This window comes from Ammospiza nelsoni, chromosome 3 (genome assembly GCF_027579445.1).
Source record: "Ammospiza nelsoni isolate bAmmNel1 chromosome 3, bAmmNel1.pri, whole genome shotgun sequence".
In the NCBI taxonomy this organism is placed as follows: Eukaryota; Metazoa; Chordata; class Aves; order Passeriformes; family Passerellidae; genus Ammospiza; species Ammospiza nelsoni.
Window position 1 is genome coordinate 97,403,031 of NC_080635.1, and position 27,010 is coordinate 97,430,040.

A 27,010-nucleotide genomic window follows, 5' to 3' on the forward strand; every position below is an offset into this window, starting at 1 on the left:
TCCTTTCTCTTTCAAAAAAAAAAAAAAATAGAGAAGAAAAAGAAAATCCCAAACCTCTTAGATCTGAGCTAAACCCTTTAGTTCTCCATATTACAAATCCTTTCATAAAGTCATGTATTTCTTAATCTTTTTAATTCTTCAGTCAACTCATTTGAACTACAGCTGAGTGCTCATTCCAGTGCTGGGTATAATCCTCCCCATCATTCAGACAGTTGGCACATGCTTCACACAGTCCTTCATCTTTCAAATTACCCCTCTGAGACAGAAATTATCCCTTTTACAGAGCATCATGCATTTTGCAAAGGGAATGAAAGCACAGTATTCACAGCTAGCATACATGGCCAGTCTTTCTTTGAAATGCCCATTTCTGCTTTCTCTGCTGAAGTTTCCATCTTGTTCTTTCCCTCCTGTGTAGTCCCTCCTACTTGTGGACCCAGTCCTTTTATTAATGCTGCAACAACAGGCTACCAGTAGTAGGTGTTTGATACAGCAGAGTACACACAGATCAATTAATTTAAACTATAATTATGATCCAGTAACCTGCTATAAAAGAGTTAACAAAGTCCAAGGAAGAGTGAAAATTTCCCATTCCCCTCATTAGTTACTCACAGGAGGTCCTGGTGGCCCTGGTTTTCCTGGAAGGCCTGGTTTGCCTCGTCTGCCCTGGAAACAAAAAAATTACAACAGACATTTATAAATGCTGTGGGTAGGGACTGATTTGAAATAAGAATTTTAAGAAAAGATTTGTTGCCTTATATATTAACCAAAAAAAAAAACCCAAAAACAACAACAACAAAATCCATCCAAAATGAATACTCTCTATCAGTCACTGCAATACTATATGAGTATTTCTAGGATTGTTTTTAATAGTTATAACAAACTATATTTGTATCTCCATCCCAGTAACAATGTCACATTTTAAAGCTTTGTCTCAAATATGAGTGCATTGATAGGGTTATTAACAAAGTACCTTGATGAGGCATAAGGAAATCACATTTGTATGAATACACTGGAGCTTGGGATGTAAAACTGCGCTGCAGCACAGTGAGTACGTATGTGCTACATAACCCAATTAACAAACACACATACCTTCTTCTCTGGGATGTGATAATGAGCACAAAAGCCAGAGATTTATTTGCAAACACAACTCACCTTCTTTGTGCAATTACTACCATCTGTATATATATAATGCACAAGCAAAATCATTTGCATTAAAACATAAAGTTCATAAAAGTCTACTTAAGGGAGACTTTGCACTCAGTTCCTAAAAAACACATGCATATGTAACTATTACATTTTTTAGTACAGAGTTTGCTTGAACAACTGTTTTCACATATGCTTTTTTATAGGAAGATCAACATAAAAATGGAAGTAATTTGCAGGAATTAACATCTTTATTGCCAAGCTGAAATCTGATGCACATTTTTTAGAAACAACAGCTGAGAACAACTAATATCCAAGTGCAAATGGCAAAGAAAAAAAATGTTATATCCATTAAGAGTAAACTTTTCCCTTGCATTTGGAAAACGTAAATTAATGTTAAGCATTAGGGGGAGTGTCCTGGTGAAAACTTGGCTTAAAAAGTGAAAAAAATAAAATTCTGGCTGATGGTTCACAATTAACACATAGGCATATTTCAGTAATCTCTGCTCCTTACTACTAAGTCTGCTTCTGCAGTTTCTTAAATAACTGTCACATAGGCTGCAGCAGTATTCTCAGGAAGAGAAAGAAATCCAGTTTTGCTATTTCCAGGTGAGAGCCTTGATCTGTAGGAAAGCACTCTCATGCTGTGCATTTCATTAATCTTGATCTGTGTCGAGGGGATGTCAGCAAGGGTGGAAAATCCCTCTCCCTCCCACCCTGCAGCTCTCCAGGGCAACCTCTTGCCCAGAAGCCAGGGACTCTCCTGGCAGTGGTAGGTATCTCAAGCCCTTCAAGCAGAAGAAGAAACAGAACCAAGATTGTGTGGATGTGTTTCAGCCATTGCGTTGTGCCACACAACATGTACACTGCCACCATGGTTTTATCATCATCCTCAGCCAGTCAGAGTGAAACAAAACCACCTCAGCATTTTTGGAGTGCCAAATTCCTGGGTCTTAACTAGCTGAGACATGTGTCATGTGCTGAGCTGTTTAATCCCACCAGTACTTGCACATGCAGAGCTCTAACTGGGGCAGCTAAGGGTAAATTTTTAGAGCCAGAATACAGTCCTAGGTGCCTAGGCTGGGCTCAAGGCTCTGCTGGCCCTCACTACCCACCCCCAGCACATCCTCTTCTGTGCTGGCAACACTGACCCTGCAGCCCCAGGACCAGCTAGGCTGGCAGCTCAGCCAGCAGGTTTTGGCTTTGGTGGAGCAGGAGAACTGCAGATGGGGCAGGTTTTGGCTTTGGTCACTCACTGATACTGCTCACCCAGCAGCTGAGGAGCTTGCCTGGCCTGCCAGGGCACACATGCACAAGCACAGGAGGCTGCAGAGCTACATCTGTACTCTTGGAATCATCTCTACTCCGGAAATACAGGTGGAAACTGATATTTCCTGACTTGAAAAAAAAAATCCAACCAACAATAAACTTCCCTTAGAAAGAAGGAAAAACAGACTGAGAGGTAATAATGTAATAAACAAAGATAAATTACTCCATACTTTTAAAATAGTCCCTCCGAGTTATAATGATCTACAGTGTTGACTTCTTGAAGCACCTTCCTTTTCCTGTTTGAACTTATCTAAAGTATCCTGAGGATGACACTTAAAGTCACAGCAGTCTAAACAAAGTATCAAGGAAGTGTCAGGATGAAGAAGACAGGGCTTTGACTGGCAGACACAACTGTGAATGAGGTGTTAATTACACAGGAAAACAGGGAATATGTTGGGAAGGCAATTTTATCTCTGTTTACAAGATGGACTAAAATATGATTTATGACATAACAAAGACAAAACTTGATTAATTTTCTGAAAAAAAAACCAACCCAGTTATAAAAAAAAATGGGGATAGTTGTTTTTCACCATTTATTAGTTACTAAAACACATACCCAGTGAAACACAGAGGAAACATCTGTCCCACTTTTTATCCCATCATTATATTATTAGCCATTATACAATGTTGCATGTAAAACAACCACACAGATCAGTATGAGGCATAAGCTTTTTATAGAGTAATAAAAGTCCTTTTTTTTGCATCCAAGCACCTTTGTAACCTGTCTGGTATTTTAAATTTAATACAGAAATGCATGAAAGGCCACTACCTTTCAGCAATGTCATTCAGATACAGAGACTTCAATGTCAGGAATACCCAAAACTCCCCCTACTTGTCAGCACTCCTGCTTCTCTATGACTTCTCAGCATCAGCAGGGGAAATAAACATATATATTTTACTATAGTAGGAGTGTAAGTAGAAAATATTGGTTTATGTTTTTGTTTAGAGTAATTAAAACAATTAGAACAATGTTTTTGACGAGCCCATTATGATGCTGCCTTGGGCAGACCATGAGCCAGACCATGACTAAATATTTACATTTTGATTTTGAGTCATCCTTCTGGCAAGAAAGAAGTGAAAAACATCTCAGTGCCCTCTCTGTTTATAGAGTGGGCTTAGCAGAGAGCCACAGTTCCCATCTCCTGCTCAGCTGTGGGTCTTGCTAGCCCCATGAGAGCTGTATTTATTGCCCCTGTGCAGAGGGCTGACAGCCCACACAGGAGGGCTGTTACCTTCATTTAGCTTAGATCACTGAGCAAATATTGAGGTTCTAAACCCACTCAAATTATAAATAAATGTCCTAGGCATCATATTGTTCCTTTAACTAAATAAAAAATGCATTACCACCTACATTCACTTAAAAACGATATGTGGTGTCAACAAGTTGTCTAATCCTACTTAGAATACCTGAAAGAGACCAAAACAGTTGCTGGCTATTTCCTTTGTGCTGCATGAATCTTTGCTGCTAATCAAAGTGATAAGAAGTTTTCCAAATGTTCCTGCTATTGTATGCTGCTCCCTTGACTCCTGCCCCAACTAATTTGTACAGCAGGCTACTTTCCTCTTTCCCAAAGGACAGACTTCAGCTGGATCATTCAAATGACAAATCATTCAAATAATAACTGCTTGGTTAGGGGCAAAAAAAGATAAAATACTAAAAATAAAGTAAATGAGAGATTATATGCTTCAGGAAACCCAGCTGAGTGCCTAGCTGAAGTATGTGGTCAGCTGCATTCTTTACTTCTCTTTTCCTTCACCCCTTCTGTGAATTGAAATGACTTGATGAGCTTTGCCTGACATGAGATGGAAAGCTGTTCAGAAGAGAGCTCTGGCCATCCTCCCATAGGATTTGTGCTCTGGTTCTGACTGCTGCCCCTGGGCACTGCTGCAGGTCCAGCACACAGTGCAAGAATTCAAACAAGAATTCAAAATCTGTATTGTAACCCCCTGCTGTACCATGCCATATCCGTCTACTCACATCTCTCTAACTTTAGAGGAGTAAGATCTCTAATCCTAGTGTTTAAAAATAAACTGTGGATTATTTAAGGATAAAATCAAGCAGTTATGTAGGAACACTGACATGATTTATGGAGTTAATAATTTAAAGACTCTACACTTTAGTATGAAGGTAAAAGTTCTTAGAATAAACCCATGTGAATTTTCAAGGGGAAGTGCTAATTAGTGGTTCTTGAAACACATCATCACATTTCAAAACAAGAAATAGTTCTAGGGAAAGGAAAAATCTGGGCTTTAAAGTCTTAACTACTGTAGTTGTTATGCAAAATTAATGAGGTTTATGTAATTTTTTTGCCAAGTTACACTATGATTCTCTTGGTTAATCCTCAAAACCAGCCTTAAAAAGGCACAGATATAACCAAAACAGGAGGTGAGTGGGGAGTTAAAGACCCCTGTCTCACAGTGCCTGACCTACAGATGCCAAGTGCCAGTTCCAGTGCCCACATTATCTCAGATTACAGCAAGAGTTGGGATAGTCTCTCCCCTAAATTGAAAATCCATGTTGCAGACAATGAAACCTCATTAACTTCAGCAATACACTGTTAGGATTTGACTGTACAATCCCTTCTTCAATCCTATTAACTTTGGCCTTGAGGACATACGATGGCAACCAGCATATTACAAATTAACCTCTGTATGAGATGATAAACCTGAACAAAAATCACAGGAAATAAGGCCAGAAGGCAAGAAATTAAAACATTTACAGAACTCAAGTGCAAGACTGTTCACCATACCCCACTAGAACCTTTCACAGAAATGTGGCTCACAGAAGAATAGAGCACACAGAGCCCAATCCCCTCTTTGGGAGAAAAGTCAGTAGGGAGCTCCTCACTGATGCAGAAGCCTTCCTGAACTCAGTCTTGGGTTTCCAAATTCATTTTAGGAATGATTTACAAAATCTCTAGTTTCTTCATTGTGACATTATTAAAATGCTTAAAGGGAATGCTTAGCCAGGCTACATAAAATTGAAATGAGTTTAACTAACAAAACTAAGTCCCTAAACAGGCACAGCAATGCCAAGAAGTCAAATGCCATGACCTCTTTTGCCAAAAAATCACTAGATGAAATGCATCACACTTTTTCAAGTGTATCCATAAAAATTCAATTTCATTTCAAAACCAGAAAGAAATAATTTTCAACTATACTTACATAGTTTATACCTTAATTTTCATTATTAGATATAATTTCTTATTCTCTCATATTTCTACACCTTTGGCTAATAGACATGAAAAGAAATATTAAAAATACAGTATTTGGAAGAGAGTCTGAAATTCTAAAAGAACCTCTTAGAAGTAGTTACACCATTTCTGCCATTCCAGTAAAAGTTAGGTTTTAATTTCTACAGTGGCAATTGACAATGGAAAAAAAAGAATTTTTCCGATTGAAAAATCTATTTTCAGCTTTCTAAATCACAACTGTTTCATTCCATTTTTAAATGCCAAAGTGGAAAAAATAAATATTTTTAAGCTGTATCCTAATTTACTGGATATGTATTTCAATGTGGAGACATTCTGGGAGAAAAACTGTTTTACATTAAGCATTTTTGGACTGTTAAATGTCAGAGTGAAGGAACATACAGAACTCTAACTTAAAGATGAAATCAGATTGGAGCTTTGCCTGTTTAAAAACAACTTACATCAAAGTCAGGGACTGAGAAGATGAAAAGAGATTCCAAAACTCCAGAGCTTTAGCTGTGAAGAAAATGTTTTACATTGTGGCAGGAGGCTGACCTGCAATGCAGATATTATCATTGTTCTGTAAGGTTTGTTTTATAATTGGTTAAGTACAACATTTGTTCACTGAACTAGAAAAGAAATTATGTCAAAGAAATATTAATGTTCTATAAATCAGATAAATGCAATCTGAATTTAAATTCATTTTGATGCCACTCTAAATGATTATGTTAAGAAAATCTAACAGCTCTCCATTCATTTATTTATGAAGATTTTCCACTCTGTCAAACTAACTTTGTTCATGCTTGATTAGAAAAACTTGTAATCTCAGAGAATAAGCTGATTATTAACATAAGGCAAATATTGTAATTCCACAGAGTCCCTCCAAATATGTAATTTTAGTAAAATCAATGTTGAAATACTAGATATGACAACAGATTCTTAGTTTTATGAGGTATTTAATTTATTACTAAGATAATGCTAAAATAACTTCCTCTTAAGTGAAGTATTTGGTATTATAAACACAACTATTGGAAATAAGGAAGTTCTTTCAAAAATATTTACTTCAGGACACCTGCAACCCAAGGACACCAATCCCAAGGAATTTAAAGTCAAGGATATGGCTGTGATATTGCAGAATATTTTTAAATGCTTTAACCCAATTCACCACTGGAACCAGGGAAACCACCATGATGGAGAAATAATCTGTTTAAATACATATAAAAGACTTTAAAAAATTTGCATTAATCCATAAGAATGAAGTTGTTTGTAGCTATGCTGAGAATAAACTAGAGCTAGTCACATAAAAACCACTGAATTGTCTGGGTTGGAGGAAAGTCTCGAGATCACTCAGTATAATACCTGTCCTCAAGCAGGATCAATTGTCCAGGACTGTGTCTACTCAGCTTTTGAGTATCTCCACAGATGGAGACTCCACAACCTCTCTGGGCAGCCTGCATCAGTATTTGATGAACTTCACATTCTTTCTTGTGTTGAGATAGAATTTTTTGGGCTTTGGTTTTTTTTTCCTTTTTAAAAGATTTCTTACCCCTTGCCTCTTGTCCTGTCACCAGCTATTACTGAGGAGAATGTGTCTTTCTCCTTTATTCCCTCACATCAGACATTTACACACTGATTAGATTCCCACTGAGCCTCCTCCAGGCGGAAGAGTCCCAGCTCTCAGTCTCTCCTTCCACAGAAGTTTCTCCAGTTGCACCTTGACACCCCTGAGGAAATCTGTGTCTTCCTTGAGGTGGTCTCACCAGAGCTTAGCAAAGGGGAAGGATATTTCCCCTGACCTGTTGGCCGTGCTCTTTCAAATGCAGGCCAAGATATTGTTGGCCTGTTTTATGCCACAAGGATGTGCTGCTGGCTCATGGTCTGCTTAATGTCCAAAGAGTTCTTCTACACAAAGCTTTCCTCCAGACAGTTTGTTTTCAGTGTATGCTCATATCTGGGGTTATTCCTCCCAAGATGCTGAATTTTGCATTAGCTCTTGTTCAACTTGATTAGCTCTCGGTTTCTTCTGCCCCATTGTCCAGGCTGTTAATGAGGACACTGGACACTACTGGCTCTAGGAGCAGCCCCGTTAGTGGGGTACACTCATCTCCAAGTGGACATTGTGCCCCTAATGAAAAACTTCTGGACCTTGTTTTTCATATGATTTTCAATCCCCCTCACCATCCACCCATCTAACCTGTACTTTGTCAGCTTGGCTATGAAGATAATGGGAGATTATGTCAAAGGCTTTGCTAAAGCTGAGGTTGGCATTCACTGCTCACATCTCATCCACCTAGTTAGCCACATCATGTTAAAAAGCAAGGTATTTCATCAAGCAAAATTTTCCTTTCATAAATCCATGGAGACTATCCCAATCACCTTCTTGTCCTCCATATATTTGGAAATGGTTTTCAGGAAGATTTCTTCTTTCACATTGCCAGGGATTGAAGCCTATTTGCCTGTAGTTCCTTGCACCTTCCTTTGCGAAGACAGAAGTGATATTTGCTCTTTTCCAGTCTTCAGGAGCCTCTCCCAGTCACCATGACCATTCAAAATAACCAAGAGAGGATTGTATTGTGTGAGCCCTATGGACAGACAGCTGTGTCCTCCATCTGGGTACGAAAGTCTGGCAGCAAACAGCTGTCACTGCTCCTTCCATAGCGCTTGGGTCCTGTGCCTTGTAAGCACCATCCCTAAGGGTGTGCATGCTGGACAGAGAAGGTTTGCTGGCCTCTTTGTGCCCTCCTGCACGAACTGCTGAGCCACCTGCTGCATCTCCTGGCTGCCTCTGCCATGGCTGCACAAACTGCTCCTACAGAGGCCTCATCCTGGCACCGGCCAGCAGGGGCCTGACCTCCCTGCTGTGGCACTGCTGCTCAAGGACAGAGCTTGTCAGAAGCTGCCAGAGCCACCCTTACCTGAGCCTCACCTGGAAGCAGCAGGCATCCTCAGTGGCTTCCCAAAAGTGCCCAAATCCCAGAAAAAGTGCCTAGAAGCTTATAGTAAAGCAGGGCATCCCCGATATCTGGGGAGAAATGATGCATCTGACTCCATGGATATCAGAAAGTTAATTAATTACTTCATTATATTATATTATTCGATACTATATTACACTGTATTACACTGAATCTGCACAAACTTCAACTCCACTCAACTGCACAAAATCTTGTGACTGGTCACCCACAGTCCTGACACACACACCTGGATTCAATTGGTCAAGGAATCAAAACACACCAGAATCCAATTACCTATTCCCTTCAGGTAAACAATCTTCCACAATGCATTTCACTTGTTCTAGAATACAGGAGCAGTAAATGAGATAAGAATTGTTTTTTCTTTCTCTGAGGTTCAGAGAATGTGGATCTCAGAAAATCCTTGGGAAGTTGTGACTTGCTTTTCTCTGTGAAGAGAAATGCAGCCACAGGAGCTCAAGAAGGCAGCAAGAGGATTGTAAAGAAGCAGAAACTGCTGCACAAACTGCTGTGTGTTTCAGCTGTGTGCTGGGCCTGGCTCTTCTAGAGGCCAGCTGAGAATGCAAAAATCATCCTGTCTAGATTTCACAGTACAGCTATCTAATAAAATTGCCTTGATCCTTCACATTAAGAAAATTCTTGGAATTCCCTGAGGTATTATATTTTTAAAACGGAGTAACTTTCAGAAAAAAATGGTATTTATAAAAAATGCACCAAGTTCAGGGAAAGTCCCTTCTACAAAGATATCCAACTGAAATGAAGCATTACTTCTCAAAACATTTGGAATATTATTTTGGAAATATAAAATTCCAGCCAGAGTCTGGAAAGCTTCATGTGGCCTGTAAACTATAGGTAGTAGAAATTTTTAAGAATACACAGCAACATAGCAAAATTATTTGAAGACTTCAGAAAATTCTTTGCATGGGAACTGAAGGCCCCAGTGGAATTTTTTCAGAAATTAATGGAATAGTGATTTGATTGTGGAGAAAAACTCTAAATACCTCTTCAATATAAAGAAGACATTTAAAAACCCAGTTGCTAGAGGCTAATGGAAGATTAGATACATGCTAAGTGTAAAATAAAATGCATATTTTGAAATGTGTGATTGACAAGAAGCACTGGAAGTCAGAATTCAAGGAGATTTGCAAAGAGTCTGTTGTTGATATTCTTTGAAGTGAAAACTGGACTTCTGCAAAAGATGAGCTTACCTAGAAAGTGCAAGATGACTGAGAAAAGTAATAGGTCTGCACAACACAGGAATCCAGGAAGATGGTGTGGTAGTCCACTGTGATTAAATTCCACGCAATGCTAGGTTAGTAGCCAATCTCAGTATTGTTTGTGGGTTGGTAATGCTGGACCAGGGACTTTTCTGAGCAATGTGTAATTACCTTCTGAAGCTCCTGATGTAATTCTGAGCAGTTGTATAATAGTATCAGGTTGCTGCAGCAGTAACATGCCTGAAGCCAATGTGATGGACACTGAAAAATGATGTATGAATGCAATGCCTGCCCACAGAGCAGTCTAGTGTTCCTCATGCAGGAATGAGTAGCTGTTTCTACTGGCCCTTTTCTTTCAGTGACCAGAACTAAAACCCAAAACTCCTGCTGAATAAGGTCTCACGTCTAACACAAAACACTTCATTTAGGATCAAAAACCCTAAAAAATGTTATTCAAAGTCACTACTTGTAGAACAAGAGGAAACACCAGACCTTTTTAAGAAGAGCAAACATTTGAGGACTCCTTGAGCTCACAGGAAAACACAACATTGATAACAAATGTGAATGGTAAGTGTCAGGGGTATCTTGGCAAAAGGAGAAACACAAGTCTCTACATGCTCACACAAAATTTAACTACATTCTCTGATGACATTATTACAGCCCTTTAAATGAGTTTTATATAAGTCTCAGGTTGATCGAAGAATCAGAAATAAGTTCACTGTGTGCTCTTTGAATTTGGCCAGGTTGTGATATAACCAGGTTATGATGTCTTCTTCCATGACAATTACATTTGCTTTCAGAGTAACAGTCTAATTAAGGATGGAAAATATGTGATGAATCATTGAATATATTTTAATATTTTTTGTAGAGCTAATGAAAATTCTAGGAAGTTTCTTTTGTGTATATGAAGCTCGGTAGTAAACCATGCAAAATTGAAAACAAATTCCTTCTCTTCATCTCAAAACTCTGCTCCTCCCTTTTTAGTGCTGTGTAAAGAAAACAAGATATGTAAGTCTGAAGGTCATTATTTGTACCCATTGCTCACAAAGGCTGCTCTCCTGCATAAGCCAGTCACAATGAGAGGAGATAATGGGGATGAGAGGGAAAGGTGTCACAACAAGTGAGGAAAGAATGGGAACTGATGAGTCTACTCTTAGAGACACAACCAATACTTGTGATAAATGCTAGACTATTAATCCAGTTGTTTATTCAGAAAATAAATATTTATGCATTTTGGTACTAGAATAGTATAAGAGAAGTAATATGATTATGAATCCAAATTTTATTTATCATCACATTCATTGCTCTCCATTACTTCATTACTTGAAACCCTGTAGTAAATCTGCAATTTTCTGTTAAATAAAGCTAAAAAATAGCCTGGTCATCCTGATACAGGGCCCTTTAATGCTGTACAAAACTAGAATTTTCAGGGCTTCTCTCTCCTTCCAAATGATCTCCCCATACTACATTTCTGTGAACATATCACACTAGTGTACTGCTTTCTGCAAACCTTTTTATTCTTTAGGAGATCTGGAAAGCATCCAGCAAGACCAACTAAGATAGAAGATATTTAACACACTTCTGTCATCAATTTCCATTGCTGACCATCATCTAAACAAGTAAGAACCTAAACTGCTCTTTGATGTGGGAGTAAGATGATAACCCAGTATGACCATACAGTAGTAATATACTATATTACTATATTATATATACAGCATAATATATCAAAGACACACAAAGTGACATATTCAGTGTTTTAATAATTATGCATGGGCTCAAATGACACCAGTAACTCTGGTCTACAGTGCATCTATCAGAAAAAACTGCTACCACCTTATCTGAAAAAATGTATTGATCCCCCTTTACACTTGAAATAAATGCACCACTAATCTAATTAAGTAATGATGTAAATTTGCATTCCTAAGCCTATTTGATGTACATGTCAACAAGCATTTTAAGGTTGACATAAGTTTGAACTCAAAAACTACAGTTATCTTTATGTTTATTATAATAATAGCAACATTTACTCTATTTCTATAATAATTACTATATCTATTTTTATGATGTGATTTTTTGTGCAGATTATTCCTGTGAGATGAAAGAAATACTACTATTCAGACTTATTCCTCTCACTAGGGGCATAATTTTCCTAGTTCCCTCTTCAGTGAATGCAGGGAGATGGGTGCCCACTCTGGGACAGGACACCTTTGGTATTTCTTAGTAGCTCTAGTATTAAACCCTGATCTCTGTTGATATAATAAAACCTCACTTAAAACACTCTGAAAATGAAAATGCATGCTGTTTTCCTTGCTTTTCCACTCATTTTCTATTGCCATTTACCTGTCACTAGCTCTAACCTGAGCCTTCTATATGTTTCTTCAATATGGCCATTAACACTGTTAATTCTCCTTGCTTCAACGTGTATTCCGAGGTCTGTAAGTTACACACTATATGATTGTCCTCTCAACTTCTTATTCATCTAAGACCAATTTTCAAAGGAGCATTTAAAAATGCTCCAGATGCAGGTAGGTTAAATTTTGAATATAGCAAGTACCATATGAATGGCAACTTAAAATAAAAGTTCATGTTCTCAAAGTGAATAGATACTTTCAAGTGTTTCTGGAATGGCTTTTTTCCCCCTAATATGTTACAGTTCCAGTCTTCAGAATGGACACAATATTGTTTTAGGTCTGAATAATTTGTGGGAGAAAAAAATATTAGCTTGTTACACACTCAATAATATGCTTTAATCTTCAAAAGACAGCCCATGAGAAAAGCAATAACTTCATATAATGTGAAAGATTTGAAGGATCTGCTGAAAGTAGAACAGAGGAACATGACATCTATAATTGAATACAAAGGAGCATTTAATAGCCATTAGATGTGCACTGTCCTGTTTGTCGTTAAACAGAGCAGAGATCTTGTTACAAATGGTATGTTATTGTGTAATTAAATGTATTGGAAATGCAAGAGCACATGGGAGTTGGATTATGCCTGCCAACACTGTTGTTAATGCTGGGGCGGGAGTGGCCAGCAGAAGGAGAATTGTTGTGAGCATCTCACTGCTAGAAAGATAAAGACAGATGCTGAGACTCCCCAGTCTGCTGTTCCCATTGTTTGGCTCATGGCAGCTGTGTGCATGGTGAGATTACAAAACCATCAGTGCTCCCATTTTTATAGGGGCTGGAGTGTGACAGCAGCTCAATTTTATGTGTGAGTAGGAAAATGTCCATGATGAAAGTGTCAACCCACTAATTCCTACTGCAAAATGAAAAAAAAAAAATTAAAAGTATTTCCAAATCAATTTATCCACCATTAAATACAACACAGTGTGTTAACTCTGAACTTTTGCATACAAAATGAAGTTCCAAGAGTGAAGATTCTAAAACACAAGAATCTTTATAACAGTTCCTAAAGAAGAATCAGTCTTTTTGCAGATTCAATACTCTACAGAACAACTCTAAAATATACTAAAACAGGATACAACTATTTTTTCACAGTATCCTATATATTTAATTGCTTAACTGTGATAGTAATAGTAATTATAAAATTCTTAATAAGGACGTCAATATGCTATTAAGTGCACTTTAATAACATTGTCATCACACAACTTTGAATTCTGCATTACTACACTGAGTTTTTCTGATCAGATTCTCAATCCTTAGTGAGAAACATACATAAACTCAGCTTTCATGTCTTCATGTTCAGCTTAAATGGAATTTAGTACTATTTTTAAAACTTTACAACCAACATAAAACATAGCTTTGAGGTCTACATGCCATTACTCATTTTGTTCAAGGGCTAGTCTTCTGTTGGTTTTATTACTATTATTGGAATCATTCAATTAGCCTTTAAAAATTCACTGTAGTTTACTAAGATCAATGATGAGAAACACTTAATCTTTTTACTTCAGATATTTTAACTGTGATATTGAATATCAAGATGCCTAAATAAACCAAGAATTATTGAGACCCAACTTCAGAACTGCAAACTGGCCACACACTTAATTTGTAAAAATATTGAAATGCTTGAGTCTTAATACTTTTCCAAACTTTTAGGAACATACTAGATTATAAATTTACAACAGTGAATTAATTCTTGTGATACCACAATCATAACTATTTGTTATCTGCTCTAATGAATTATCAAATTCAGTAAGTCGGGGAAAATAAAAACAACATGGAGAAACCAGTCAGTTCATTACTTAATCATATTAAAATTATAAAAAAGCAAAGGTTTATTTAATGTATTTGGCATATTCTGCACCTCCCCCTCCAGTCCCCTTTACTGTGTCATTTGTACACATATGTTGGGTGCTGACACTTGCATAATGGCATTAAAAGACCTGGGTCAGTATTACTGGTTTCTACTAATATCTTAGATAATGACCCTAAATTCATCTTTATATATCTTAGATGTTGCAAAGTATAGTTCACCCCTACTAAAAAGGGAAAACTGAAGTTTTAATATTACTTCAGTTAAAATTACAGCAGAAACATACTGCACAAAACACAATACAATACATCTGTTCTGCCAGTCATTAAAACACTTTAGATAGTTGAAATTGTTAAATCTCCTTCAACTGAAGAGAAACCTCAAGTGTCAAGGCTCAGTTTGTTGTCAGCATGCTTCATACTCAGCTGCTACCTCACCAGTTTTTATTAGTGCTAGGCAGAAGTCACACATCAAGCTGTTAGCACACTGACCAGTTGTTCACCAAGTTTACTCACCCTCTGACCTTCTTTGCCAGGTGGACCTTGGGGACCCTCCAGCAAACCCTGAAAATACAAACATTAAACAATTATAACATTCAGTGCTATTCTCATCCTCTTTTCTACAGAAGTAACACTAGACCAAAGATCCAGATGGCAAGACAAGGCATTTATTTCTAATAATAAGAATTGCCTTTTCCTAACAATTCCTTTACTGTTATATTAAGGTGCAAGAAAAAGCACAAACAATAATTATTAATCACATGCCATCATATAAAGGCGGTATCCTTTGGAAAAGAAGAGGTAACTCGGCACTAATTAAGCATAGTTGTATTTAACTACAATATTACTTGAAAAGTGACTTATCTTGTTAAGTTAGGATGCCATAAAAATTGACCAAAAAAGTTATTTTAAATGAAAGACAACTTACTCTACAACAGAAATTCAAATATAGGCACTGAAGGGGGAGGGAAAGGCAGGGAGAGGGAACTAAATATAGCAGAAGGCCTTATGCTCACTGCATCCTAAGAACCAGCCCTGTGCTGCTTCCTCTGCAATTCTGGCTTGGCTTTTCAAAACACTTCAGGGTCTCTTTTTTTCCTCTCTCTCTCTCCTGAACAGGCGCTGGAGCTTTGAGTGTTTTGAATATATCCTTGACTCGTGAGATTCCTTCTGAACTCAATGCAAGGATCTGCCTTTTTCAGCCAGACACCAAATCACAGAGCAGTTCTGATGCTTTGGGGATTTAATTTTATATCTGATTACTGTACAATGTAATCATAAAGCCTTCAAATAACATCTCAGAACAACTTAGAACAGTCATTCCCCCCACTCTCCCTTTTCTTCATGAGTCACCTTGGAAAACAATTTAAAAAATTACATTGAGGAAGCAATCCAATTTCCATTATAGCAACAAGAAATGTGAAATAATTTTAAATGTAATCAGCAAAGAATATGTAACAGTTCTGCATTGTATAATCAAAAAACAAAAGCCTTGCATGTTATATTCTTATAGATGTCACACAATTAAAGAACTTATGTTTTATTTAAGAATTTTAAATACTAATATTTAAAAATCTTTAAAATTACTCAGACTCATGTGTTGCTTCAGCATGATTTATATCTTTGGTCAAATTCAAACAACTTACTTAGAATCAGTGACACACATTTAGTGACCCAATAAGGGTGAATTGAGGTGCCTTGACTACCATAATTTTTTTAAGTACCCAGATTTCTAGAAAGGAATTTAAGAAGTTCGTTTATGATCTCTAATTCCCAAAATAAACTTGAGAAAGTAAATAGGCATTCCAAAGCTACTAGCTCATACATTTTCAAGTAATGTTTTAAATTGATTAGAATGTAGTCTGACTTCAATTTTAAAATGAAGTGGTCACTTCAAGAGCTTTTCCATTTCTACCATTTCTCTGTTTCCAAACACTGAAGCTAAAAATATATGTTAGACAGTATTTCACTACAGGATATTTCTCTTATCATTTCAGTTTATAATGTAAACAGGATAAGGTGCAGGATCTTTTACAAAACTGATGCACACCATGTCCATCTTTCACCATAAGTTTATGTAACTAAAATATGCATGAGAACGTGTGTCCAACAAATAATATCATGGTAAGTTAATTACAGTGCAAGTTATGTAGCTTATACATTCACAAACCCATAAAGGAGCATGTCAATGTGACCTCTGTAAAGCTTCTTTACTTTCTCATCTAGGTAGTGTGGAACTTGCAGTGTTCTGTCTAATGGTTAGCAGTATTCTAAGTCTGTGAAGAAATTCTGAGAATTCAGGAAGAGGTGGAATTTTGTTTTGTTAATTTTTCATTTTAGTGACAACTTTATGCAGGGGAATGAGATGAAAACCTGTAATGTCCATTTTATGGGGAGGAAATTCTTAGCCTCCTAGATCTGTACAATAAGGCTCCAAGGGGACAAGAATTACACAAGAATGCAACTGCACAATAGTGATAATTAATAGCCAACATTTTTATCCAAGGAGTACTTTTATTCTTTTTCTTCTCTCTACAATATTATTGTCAAGAAAAAGGAACCAGATAAGGAGATTTATCTTCAAGGAAAGGGAGGAGAGCTGTGTACAATTGGTAACTAGGCAGGGAGGACTCCCCTGTACAAGGAGCCACATCCTGATATTGAAACTGAGGTAAAAGTTCACACCAACCTCAGTGGGATCTTCCGTTTAAAAATTGATAGGACAACATGGGCCCTGTTAACCATATTAACTAGCTCTAAAACTGTAGCAACTTGGCCAAAGTAATGCCTTAGCAGTGCTATCCCTGCTCAACATTCACTGAAAGAGATCATGGAAAAAAACTGCAGAGGAAACCTGCAGGAGAAATGAAAAAAAAATACCTTCTACAGTGAATTCTCTCTAAAGGGATGAATAAAAGATCTACCACTGAAATCCTACAGGACTTGGCAATGAACAGAAATACATGTTTGTAGGAAGGCAGACTAAACTATCTACTTAGGTTGCATTCCTATTTAATTTCTGGAGATCTTCCTTTGGAGATCAAAGATCAGATTTGACTGCCACCAGCCATGGATAGCACAGTTGGTCAGAGGAGCCCACACCACAGGTAAAGGGATAGAATATACACTGAATATACGTATCTATAGCTATCTATCATCCATCCAATCTATGGTATATGGGATATACTGAGGATTGTGTTCTAAACAGTATATCCACATTTATGTCAGAAGGCAATCTATTCCTCAAGTATAAAGTCTCCAGTAAGCAACAGCCAAAGCAATTAAGATCATAGAACCACAGAATGGTTTGGGTTGGAAGGGACATTTAAAGGTCATCTAGTCCAAGCCTCCCGCAATGAGCAGGGACATCTTCAACCAGACCAAATTTCTCAGAGTCCTAACCAACCTGGACTTGAATGTTTTCAGGGATGGAGAATCCACCAACTCTACGGGCAAACTGTTCCAGTGTTTCATCAACCTCATTGTCAAAAAACCTCATTCTTGTATCTAATCTAAATTTACCCTCCTTCAGTTTAATACCTCCTTCAGTTTTATCCCTTATCCTATTTCAACAGGCTCAGCTAAAGTCTGCTCCCACCTTTCTTATACCCTTCAGGTATTGCAAGGCAATTAAAGTCATTCACTATGTGTCACTGTCACTTCGATACTTTTGACCTGGCAAGAGCATGGCTATGGTGATGAACAGAACAATGCCTAGGAACAGCACAAGGCACTGTGAGGTATAAAACCAGCCTATTCGTGTGACATCAGGCTGGCAGGAAGATATGCTGCATCCTTTGAGGTCACCTAACACACATGGGCTTTTCCTGACTCTGCCAGGCCACCTTTGAGGCTGAAAGGTGCCAGCCTTCTACCCACCTTGTGGAGCAGTCGATTAATATAACATATACAGTCTATAAAGCCTGTTCCTGCCATGGACAAGCAAGCCCCTTGGAGTAACATACCTGAAGGAGCTTGAGGAACATGAAGTAGAAACCTCTACAACATTACCATGTAGCTTGGGGAAAATTAAAACCAGTAAAATGGAGATGCTCCTAAGTGCAACTGAAACTTAGAAAATCTGTCAGGGTGGCTGTGAAGAGAGATGATACATGATGCACTGGTAGGCACAAGAGGGTGGTACAAAATCTTGGAAATGAAGAGCAGAAACTTGTGAATCTTTTTATAAGAGGTAAACCATAAAGGGAAGTATTAATGACAAGGGAAAATATGCTGGTTAGCGCAGAGAATTGAAAAAGCAACCACACTGTGAAGAACACATGGGCAGATATTTAAAGGAAATATCATCAAAACTTAGTGTAAGTTGATGGAAACTAGGAAAAAACAACAGGTTTAAAAAATGCTGCAATAGTGAGTTTTTAAAAGAATTTGTATTGAAAATATCTGTAGGATATACAATTTTAGTACTTTAACAGCTAATATTTTTTGAAAGTATCAGGTGATAAAAACTAATAAAATTATTTAACTTGACACAGTAGAAGAAAAATATGTTAGGAAGTTACAGAAAAATCAGTGAACATCTCTGCCACTTACTGTAGAAGGGCTAAAATCCTGTCATGTGACTCTGCAGGTAAAAAAGCATTTTTAAATACCTGATACATCAAAACAAGCATCTGCAGAGACATAGTGGAGACACTGTTCATAAATGTAATAACTCAGAGAAAGTGCCTAAGAACATATTCTCAAAAAAGCCAAGTTTTTATTGTGACTCCATGGTGAAACAAAGAATGTTAAAAAAAAAAAGAAAAAAACCCAGCTGAAATAGAATAGTGAGGTTACTTAAAGCTGTTATTCATGCTACTTCTCCCAGAAGATTATGGTTGATGCCAAGAGAGCAAAATATTAGACAATTACATATATTTTTGGGATCTTGTAAGTTGCTTCAAAACATAGCTGATAGTTTTTGAAGCAGAAGGGTAGACAGCTGCCTTATGTACTTGTAGATAGTGTTGCTGGAATACATTCTGAGCCGGAATAAGTTTCCTTTTCAACATATATTAAATATAATACAAAAGTTAGCAATAATAATGCAGGTCTAATTAAGGCACAAAATTTATTTCATTTATTGACTGGTTTGTGTGTTCTATACACAAGCTACTTTCATCCAGTGTTTTCTCACTATGAATTCCAGCAAACACATGACCTCAGTTTTTACAGAATAAATGCTATTAGATGGGGAGCAAATGTATGTAGTTTAGTGAGATAAGTCAAACAAAGACAGAAACAAAGTTTAAATTAGGCATGCAGAAATGCCTTGTGATAATGTAAAAATAGATAATTTTTTAATAATTTGAATATGCAAGCTTTTATACTGATAACACTTGCTACTTCAGAAAGACCCAGCTATAATAGATATGATTTTGCCATGCAATTTCAAAACATTATGATGATAAATAGAAAGGTGTAGTTCCACTGATACAGCATCACTGCTGAAACATTTTTAAAAGCAAACTGGTGGCAGTTCCCATTGCAAGAAATTGATGTAGTTCTTTTAAACACAGTCCTTGTTCAGGATTAAGAAAAGCTGTCACATTGTCGAACTAAATTTTCAATGATGCCTCTGTAAACTCCCCAAGTAGAGCAGCACGGAATCACGGTAATCAGCATTCAGGTAAAAAGTGACCACAGACTTCCAAACTCCTGACATAGCACAATGGGTGATCACGGTGAAGAACTGCAGCATGACTGACTTGAAGAGCACTCTCCAGCCACCCAAATACTGCTTGTGGGGTGTGTGGTACTGCTGTGGCTGCACTGATGTAAGAGTGGCACAGCATCCCACACAGGATGCAACAAGATGCAGTTCAAGAGGTCTTAAAGGCATCCACTTAGTCTGGAGATGTTTGTAGAGAACAAGTTCTACTGTGCAGGTCACTGTGATCCTTCTACCCTATTCTGAGATTATTTTTCTCTTTGGCCTTTACATATTGAGAGTAAATGACTGGCTTCCTCTCAGCTAAAAACAGACAATCACACTCAGCAAGCAAAGGAACTCAAATATGAATAACTTTCCTCCAGTCAAGATGGTCAAAGTGTTGGTTTCTCTGCTATCCTCAAGGCAGTTTGCTTGCTGCAATAGTGATGCAGCCCTATCTTGAACCCCAAACAGGAGGATGAGGAAGTGAGAGACCTTAAAATTCAATTACCATAGTTTCCTCCTCTTGCCCAAAAGATTGTCCACCACCACCCACACGGAAGCCCACAGAGCTTGCAGACACACCTCACTGTTACAAATCTGCTACAATGGGGAAAACGGCACAGGAAAATCAGAGGAGGATGACTAATTTCCTGTTGTATTACCATTTATGAGGGAAATTAAACTACCTCTATCTTAAGCATTTCCAAACATGACCTGATCTCAGTCACATCCTTACTGAAGTACCTTGAGACAGCAAGTGGAAAGATTTCTACACCTGCTGGGCCCCTTAAATTTACGGCAGTGACCATACTGTTCTGCTGTTACACCACTTTTCTTTCTAAACTGCTTTCAATCCATTTACTTCTACAGAAAAGGAGACAGCATTTAGCAGAAGTATTTCAGTCTGCCAGAAAACATGATAAGCTACATTTTCTTCACCTTTTTTTACTGGAGTGAACAGAAAATATGTTCCTCACTGACATCATTATTCTTTGGATTTGGCCATTTCTTTAGCTCTCTCTGTTAATTAACCTTAAAATATACTTTCCTTCAGAGACAATAATTTGAAATTGAAATTGAAAGGGTAATTTCACCTAAGTTTACATTCATGAACTGAGTACTTTTATCAACATAGGTTTATTTGCTAAGCAAAAAAAAGTATAACTAAAATCCTGAAGAGTAAATCAAAATTATTCATTACCTTGATGTCTACCGCATATGGGACAATTTTCAAATCATTATTCTAATGAAGGACATAGAAATCACATTCATGCCAATCTATCAGAGTAAGAATTTTTGAAAAACAAATTTACTGTAAGGTTAAGGCTTCAATCATCACTTGTGCCTTCACTATCAGTATTACTGCATAAAGAAGATCAAAACCTCACTGTAACTAATAAATAATCTTCTATTTCAGCAAATGGGTAATCTTAATAGCACCTGCTCCCATAATGAAAAAGTGCTTTTTGAAGAAGAGGATATTTCTAAGTTATACTGTGGAAGTTAAATGAGCACTGTATTTAATGAAAAACAACTAAACAGTTTAGTATTTTCAGGAAATTAATACACCTCATTTAAAAAGCTCAGACAGATAAACTTCAGATTTTTCTTAAAGTAAATGTATGAAAAGAAGAGATTTAGACTGAAAATGTAATTTGCAATCTATACTTTCTTTAGTTAAATAGGATTACTTTCCTTCACATCATTACATGGAAAGAAAGTGAAGGTAATATTATTTGACTGCTTACTACTGGAGAGCACATATCCATTTCTTTAACTTCACATGAATAACTGAGGAGAAAGCTGTGCAATCTGTAGCTGATGTTTGTTTAGAAAGGGGAGAGCCAAAAGTTACAGTGGAGCTTGCCCAGACCTGAATCTGCAGCTTCCTCCCACAGCCGCCTCCACACGGCACTTGTGCACCAGCTTCCTTGGGATCGCTTTAACCAGAGCCAGGAGCCAACATTCCAAATATCTGTTTAGTAAGCAAGTCCTGAGGACTTCTGTCTGTGACCGACTTAAGCCTTGGCTTCTGAGTAAACACTTGGTGCCATCTGGGTGACTATTTTATAACTCCTGAAAGGGATAGGTTCGCAGGAACGTACGGACGGACGCTCATTTTCCCCAGGAACTAAAGGCAGCGTATCGAGTGTCGAGGGGAATAGTTCTCGTATATTTTACAAGGGATGGCTGTGCCACCTTCCCTCACCTGTCACTCTTGTGACACGGCACGCACAGGCTTAAGCTGGGATACCAGAGCGGGCAAGCTGCGGAGCCAGCTGTGACCCTGCAGAGCACAGCCCCCAGCTTCTGCCTCTGACTCCCACATCTAGGCAAAACCACACTACAGAGCAGTACAATCCCTCCTTTCTACTCACTGAAGGTTCACCAGCTACAGTGCAATTTATCAGGGAACTTAAGCTTTAAACATCCCCCATATTGCTTCATAAAGTTGACATAATAGAGGAGAAAAGTTCAAAATTTAATCGCAGCATTTATTCACTAGACACCTGAAAAGTACTAAAGGAAAGAGACATCTACTACTCACAGAGCAATTCAGAGCATACCAGAGAAATTAGACACAGCATAAAAAAGGCTGAGAATCAATCATGATTTTGGACTGCTCCCATAAAAATACCACCATAAATGAGGAAAAAAATACATACATATATCTGGACTTGGGGAGTGTTAACTGACTCATAGAAACACAGGAAAACTTTACGCCCTTAATAAAAGGGCTCAAATATTCACATATATATGTCAAATTTACAAAAAATGTATTTGTATGAATAATGCCCCAGTCAAACAAATGTACTTAGAACTACTGAAATTGCTGATTTCAACAGGGTTCTATGGAAATCCTATAAAATTTAGCACATATTTCTTCTTACAGATTAGCATATTTTGCATCACAATGCTCTTTCTTTTCTCTAATTCTTCATGCATGATTGATGAAATTGTATTAAGATTATGTATCGACTTTAAATAAATGCGCAGAAACACATGGAATTCTAATCCCATCTCTTTCTGAATTCTGTCCTATTGCTACAAGTGAGAAGTTTTGTTAAACGTTAATGTTGTTGGGATTAAAGTGTGAAATTTCTGTTAACTCACATCAAACAGGAAGATCCAGAGCTCTACTTTATTTTTCAGATGCACTTTCTGAGCTATGAAATTTCAATTTCAAACTCATAAAATAATTTTTGCATCTTAAAAAGCAGTGGTATTGTTTTGCCTATTTTGCAGTTTGGCATATGCTCATCTATCTAATAGGTTGCTACAGCTGTTGGCAGCTGAATTCTGCCATACATACTGCCTTGAAGTTTCCCTCATTCCATACTATAATGTCTATATCTGTCAGTTGAACACGTAAAATATATTTTTGCCCTCAAGGTACCAATTCCTTCATTCTCTTCTCTATTTTCTCATGTTCCTATGTTGCTCATGCTTCTGAGCTATGTGGGACTTCCTACTCATCAGGGTCGCACAAACACTTTTAGACACAGAGTCACTGACATCTTTTAGACTTTTGCAGGTGCCAGTAGCACAGACAGAAAAAAAACCCAACAAACCCAAGAATTTCTACTGCATGCTGTTACATACTTGTATAGATTACCTACAGGCAACTCTCCCTGGACCAACCAGCTGCTGCAGTTTTTTGTTACTTTCACACTCCCTGTGCTAAGGATAGAAGCATGGAACAGGTCTGTGTATGGGAAGAACATTCTGACCCTGAACAAGACTACTGATGGTCTACTTTATACTGAAATAAGAATATATGATAGACCTCATACAGCTTGCTCCACTGATGTACGATTTCTATGGAAATACACAGGAATGGAAAGGCTGCACAGGGCAGTAGAGCTCTGCATGATGCCATCATTTACCACCTGTCTCTGTGTGCAGTGGCACTGGGGCAGAAGGTCGATGACCCAGGCCCAGTTGTCTAGTTTGAGCAAAAGCTGGTCCCTTTTAATGTTCCCTTCCTCCCTGCCCAAGAGTCATACTTAGGACTTAGTTCTAACAGTGTGTCATCATTTTCACTTCTCTTCTCTCCCTGCCCCCCAGCATAATTAATTTATCTTTCAGATAAAAATAAGTAATTTTCACATTAGAAAAAAATACAAATTACTGGAAGCAGGGGATAAATTTATGACATTATGCTTTCATCCCAAATGAATGGAACATTTTAAAACTTTAACAGGACTCATAATTGAAACACTTACATCATATTTTGGCTATAACAGCATGAATGGTTCTGACACAGTAAGTTCTCATTAAGTGACATATGAACGGTGATATTATCTGACTTACTATTTATTCACAGTGAGATATGACATCTTCCTTTCATGATTATATATCAAAAGAATCACAGCCACACAGAAGCCACACAAATAAAACCACTCTGAAAACTGAATTTTCCCTTAGCCACAATCACTCATGTAATTAATATTCTTTTAGCTCTTGCCAAGAGAAACACACAACGATTTACAGTGGCCAAGAGAGAAAGCCTTCCTGCTGGGCTGTGCATTCCCACTCTGCTGTAATCTGTCTTCAAACTGCTAAACCCATTCACACTCACTCTTGTCTACATCACTTAGTAACATCCCTCTGAAGACTATGTCTGCTTTCCTAAAATTTAAATCTTTTCTTTTTAGAAGTGTAAAGGCGACCATCAGTAAATGTACCAACACAAAGACACCTTGCTGTGGTGGAATCAATGAACTGAAGCATTTGCAAAGCATTTTGTAATCAAAGAAAGGCAATTCTTTGACATCCATTTTATGAAATTGGATCACTTCAGGTACAGAAGGAGCAAGTCCAGTCACCTGAAAGCAGTGTCCCCCGGCAGCCAGGAGGGATAAAACTGTTCTGGGGGGCATTGGGCACAGCATGGCCAGCTGGGCAAGGGAGGAGATTGTCCTGCTCTGCTCTGCACTGGAACAGCCTCACCTTGTATATTGTGGGCAGTTTTGGACACCACAATATAAGAAAGATATAAAGTTCCTAGAAAGTGTCCAAATGGGGGCCACAGTGAGAAAGAAGGGCCTCCCACGGAAGAGCAGCTGAGGGCACTGGGTCTGTTCAGCCTGGAGGAGACTGAGGGGAGACCTCACTGCAGTGACAGCTTCCTTGGGAGGGGACAAGAAAGGGCAGGCACTGATCTCTGCTCTGTGGTGACAGTGACAGGACCAAGGGAATGAAACTGTGTCAAGGGAAGTTGAGTTTGGGTATCAGGAAAAGGTTCTTCACCCAGAGGGTGGTTGGGCACTGGAACAGGCTCCACAAGGACATGGTGACAGCACCAGCCTGATGAATTTCCAGAAGCATTTGGATAATGCTCTTGGGCGTGTGGTGTGACTCTTGGGGATGGGTCTGTGCAGGGCAGGGAGTTGGACTTGATGATCCCTTCCAACTTGTGTGTCCTTTCTAACTCAGCATATTCTCTGATTCTTGGTATCATACTACTGACCTCTGAGTATGATTCTTAGGAAAGCTAAGTGACCACAACTGCAATTTAAGACAATGAACACACACAAAAAAAAAGAGATTTAACATATCCAGGTACTTCTATCAGAACAGATGTACTAATTTTTCAATCATTTACATAAAAAACCTCAAAAAGACTCTTCTGTGGTGTTAGAGCACACACAAAACAGATATCCTCAGGTTTTTTCCCTGTCTTATCTTCAGATGTGTCTGATTCCCGTTCTTATGATCCCTTCAAGGCCTGCAAGAATCTATCTAAAGCAAGACAAACTCCAATGCATCTACTACAGAAAAATTTCAGGTTACCAATAATATTTTAATAATATATGAACTCTTCCAACACACAGTTTGTATATTCAAGAACTAAAATACATAAATGGACCTGTTTGCCTCCAGTAAGATATGAACTGCAGCAAAGAGCCACTGATCTTGGGACAAAACACTAACTTCTTCCCAGGAAATAGAGATACGGGATATTATAATTCATAATCCAAAAAACAAGAAGTCTAAAACACAGCAACTTAATTTTGACACCTAAAGAGTAGAATTTATTTTTGTCATATGGTTCTCTGTTATATCCTTCCATGTTTGTAAGCTCTAATGGAGATCCTGCTGCTACAGTGTTGGAAATTAAGAGAGGGAAAAGACCATGTATAAACTATTTACACTATAAATGACAGTTCTTTTGAAGTTTATTTAGGATTACATGGGTAATATGAACAGTATAGATGTGGCTCATAACACTGAGTCTGGGAGAAGAGCTACTCATGTTGTGAAACTACAGCCTGGGAATTTGGAACCTTTTCTCATCTTTTTCCTTTTTACATTTTTGCCATACTCTTTTGCACCATTTGGAATTGGTTTTGCCCAAATAGACTGTTCAGAAGGGAAGGGCTTTTCATTTCAGCTCATGAGCAAAACCACTAGAATTCATAGAATTCAGACAGAATTTATTACTTTTATGAAGTAAACAAGACACACCCTGCAGAGTTTTGGGGACACTTTTCTTCAGGCTTTGTACATGCTTGAGGCCTGGATTGCAAGGAAATAAAGAACATTTTCCACCATCCATACAGCAGTGTCTAGCCAGAATACAATACCCTAAAAGCATTGATCATTTTTGCAACCTTCTACTGAAAAATAACTTTCCTTAAAATAACAAGGGAACGCCTTCACAAGAACAAGTCTATACTATTTATACATGGAATAAACAAGATAATATCCTTGTTAGCATTTGGGAGGAAAGAAGATGTTTTAAACCTGCTTATTTTTATTTATATTTACAGAATTACCTACACAAGTCGTACAGAAAATGCAGAGGCACTCTGATGAAAGGGACTTTTAGACTTATTAAGGGGAGTATTCACATTGCAAATGAGTGAAAAACATGCAGCATTTCTTAGGGATTTTCTTTTGGCTGTACTTTACATGTACTCACACTCAAGGCAGCTGGTCCTGGAGGTCCTGCATCTCCCTGGTTAAAACAGCAGAGGAAGTAAATCAACAATCTCTTTAGTTATACATATTTAATCTCTAGACCTCTTAGAGAATATGCAGCACTGCAGAAATTATTTCAGTACAATCATTAAACATGTTGATTATGAAAATATGTGAGCAAAGAGATATTCTTCTCCAGTAATGGCAGACATATACACAGTTCACCACAGGTTAAAGAGAAAAATGTGCCAGGCCTCTGCATAAATGAATCACAGCTTAAAAAAAGCAATCCTTCAAAACACATTTCCATATGTCAAGTTACAAGCTGCAGCTTACATGTACAAGGTGGCTACTGAAGCCA

At 37.8% G+C, this 27,010-nt stretch overlaps 1 protein-coding gene across 1 annotated transcript in view; it reads right to left on the reverse strand.

The window, feature by feature from the left end:
- The window catches only part of COL19A1 (collagen type XIX alpha 1 chain), a 179,437-nt gene that overhangs the window by 59,541 nt on the left and 92,886 nt on the right, over positions 1–27,010 (reverse strand). The window contains exons 14-16 of the mRNA XM_059468666.1: positions 26,651–26,686; positions 14,580–14,627; positions 610–663 (exon numbers count right to left, since the gene is read on the reverse strand). Coding sequence (XP_059324649.1) covers positions 610–663; positions 14,580–14,627; positions 26,651–26,686 — 138 coding nt within the window. The remainder of the gene's footprint in view (positions 1–609; positions 664–14,579; positions 14,628–26,650; positions 26,687–27,010) is intronic.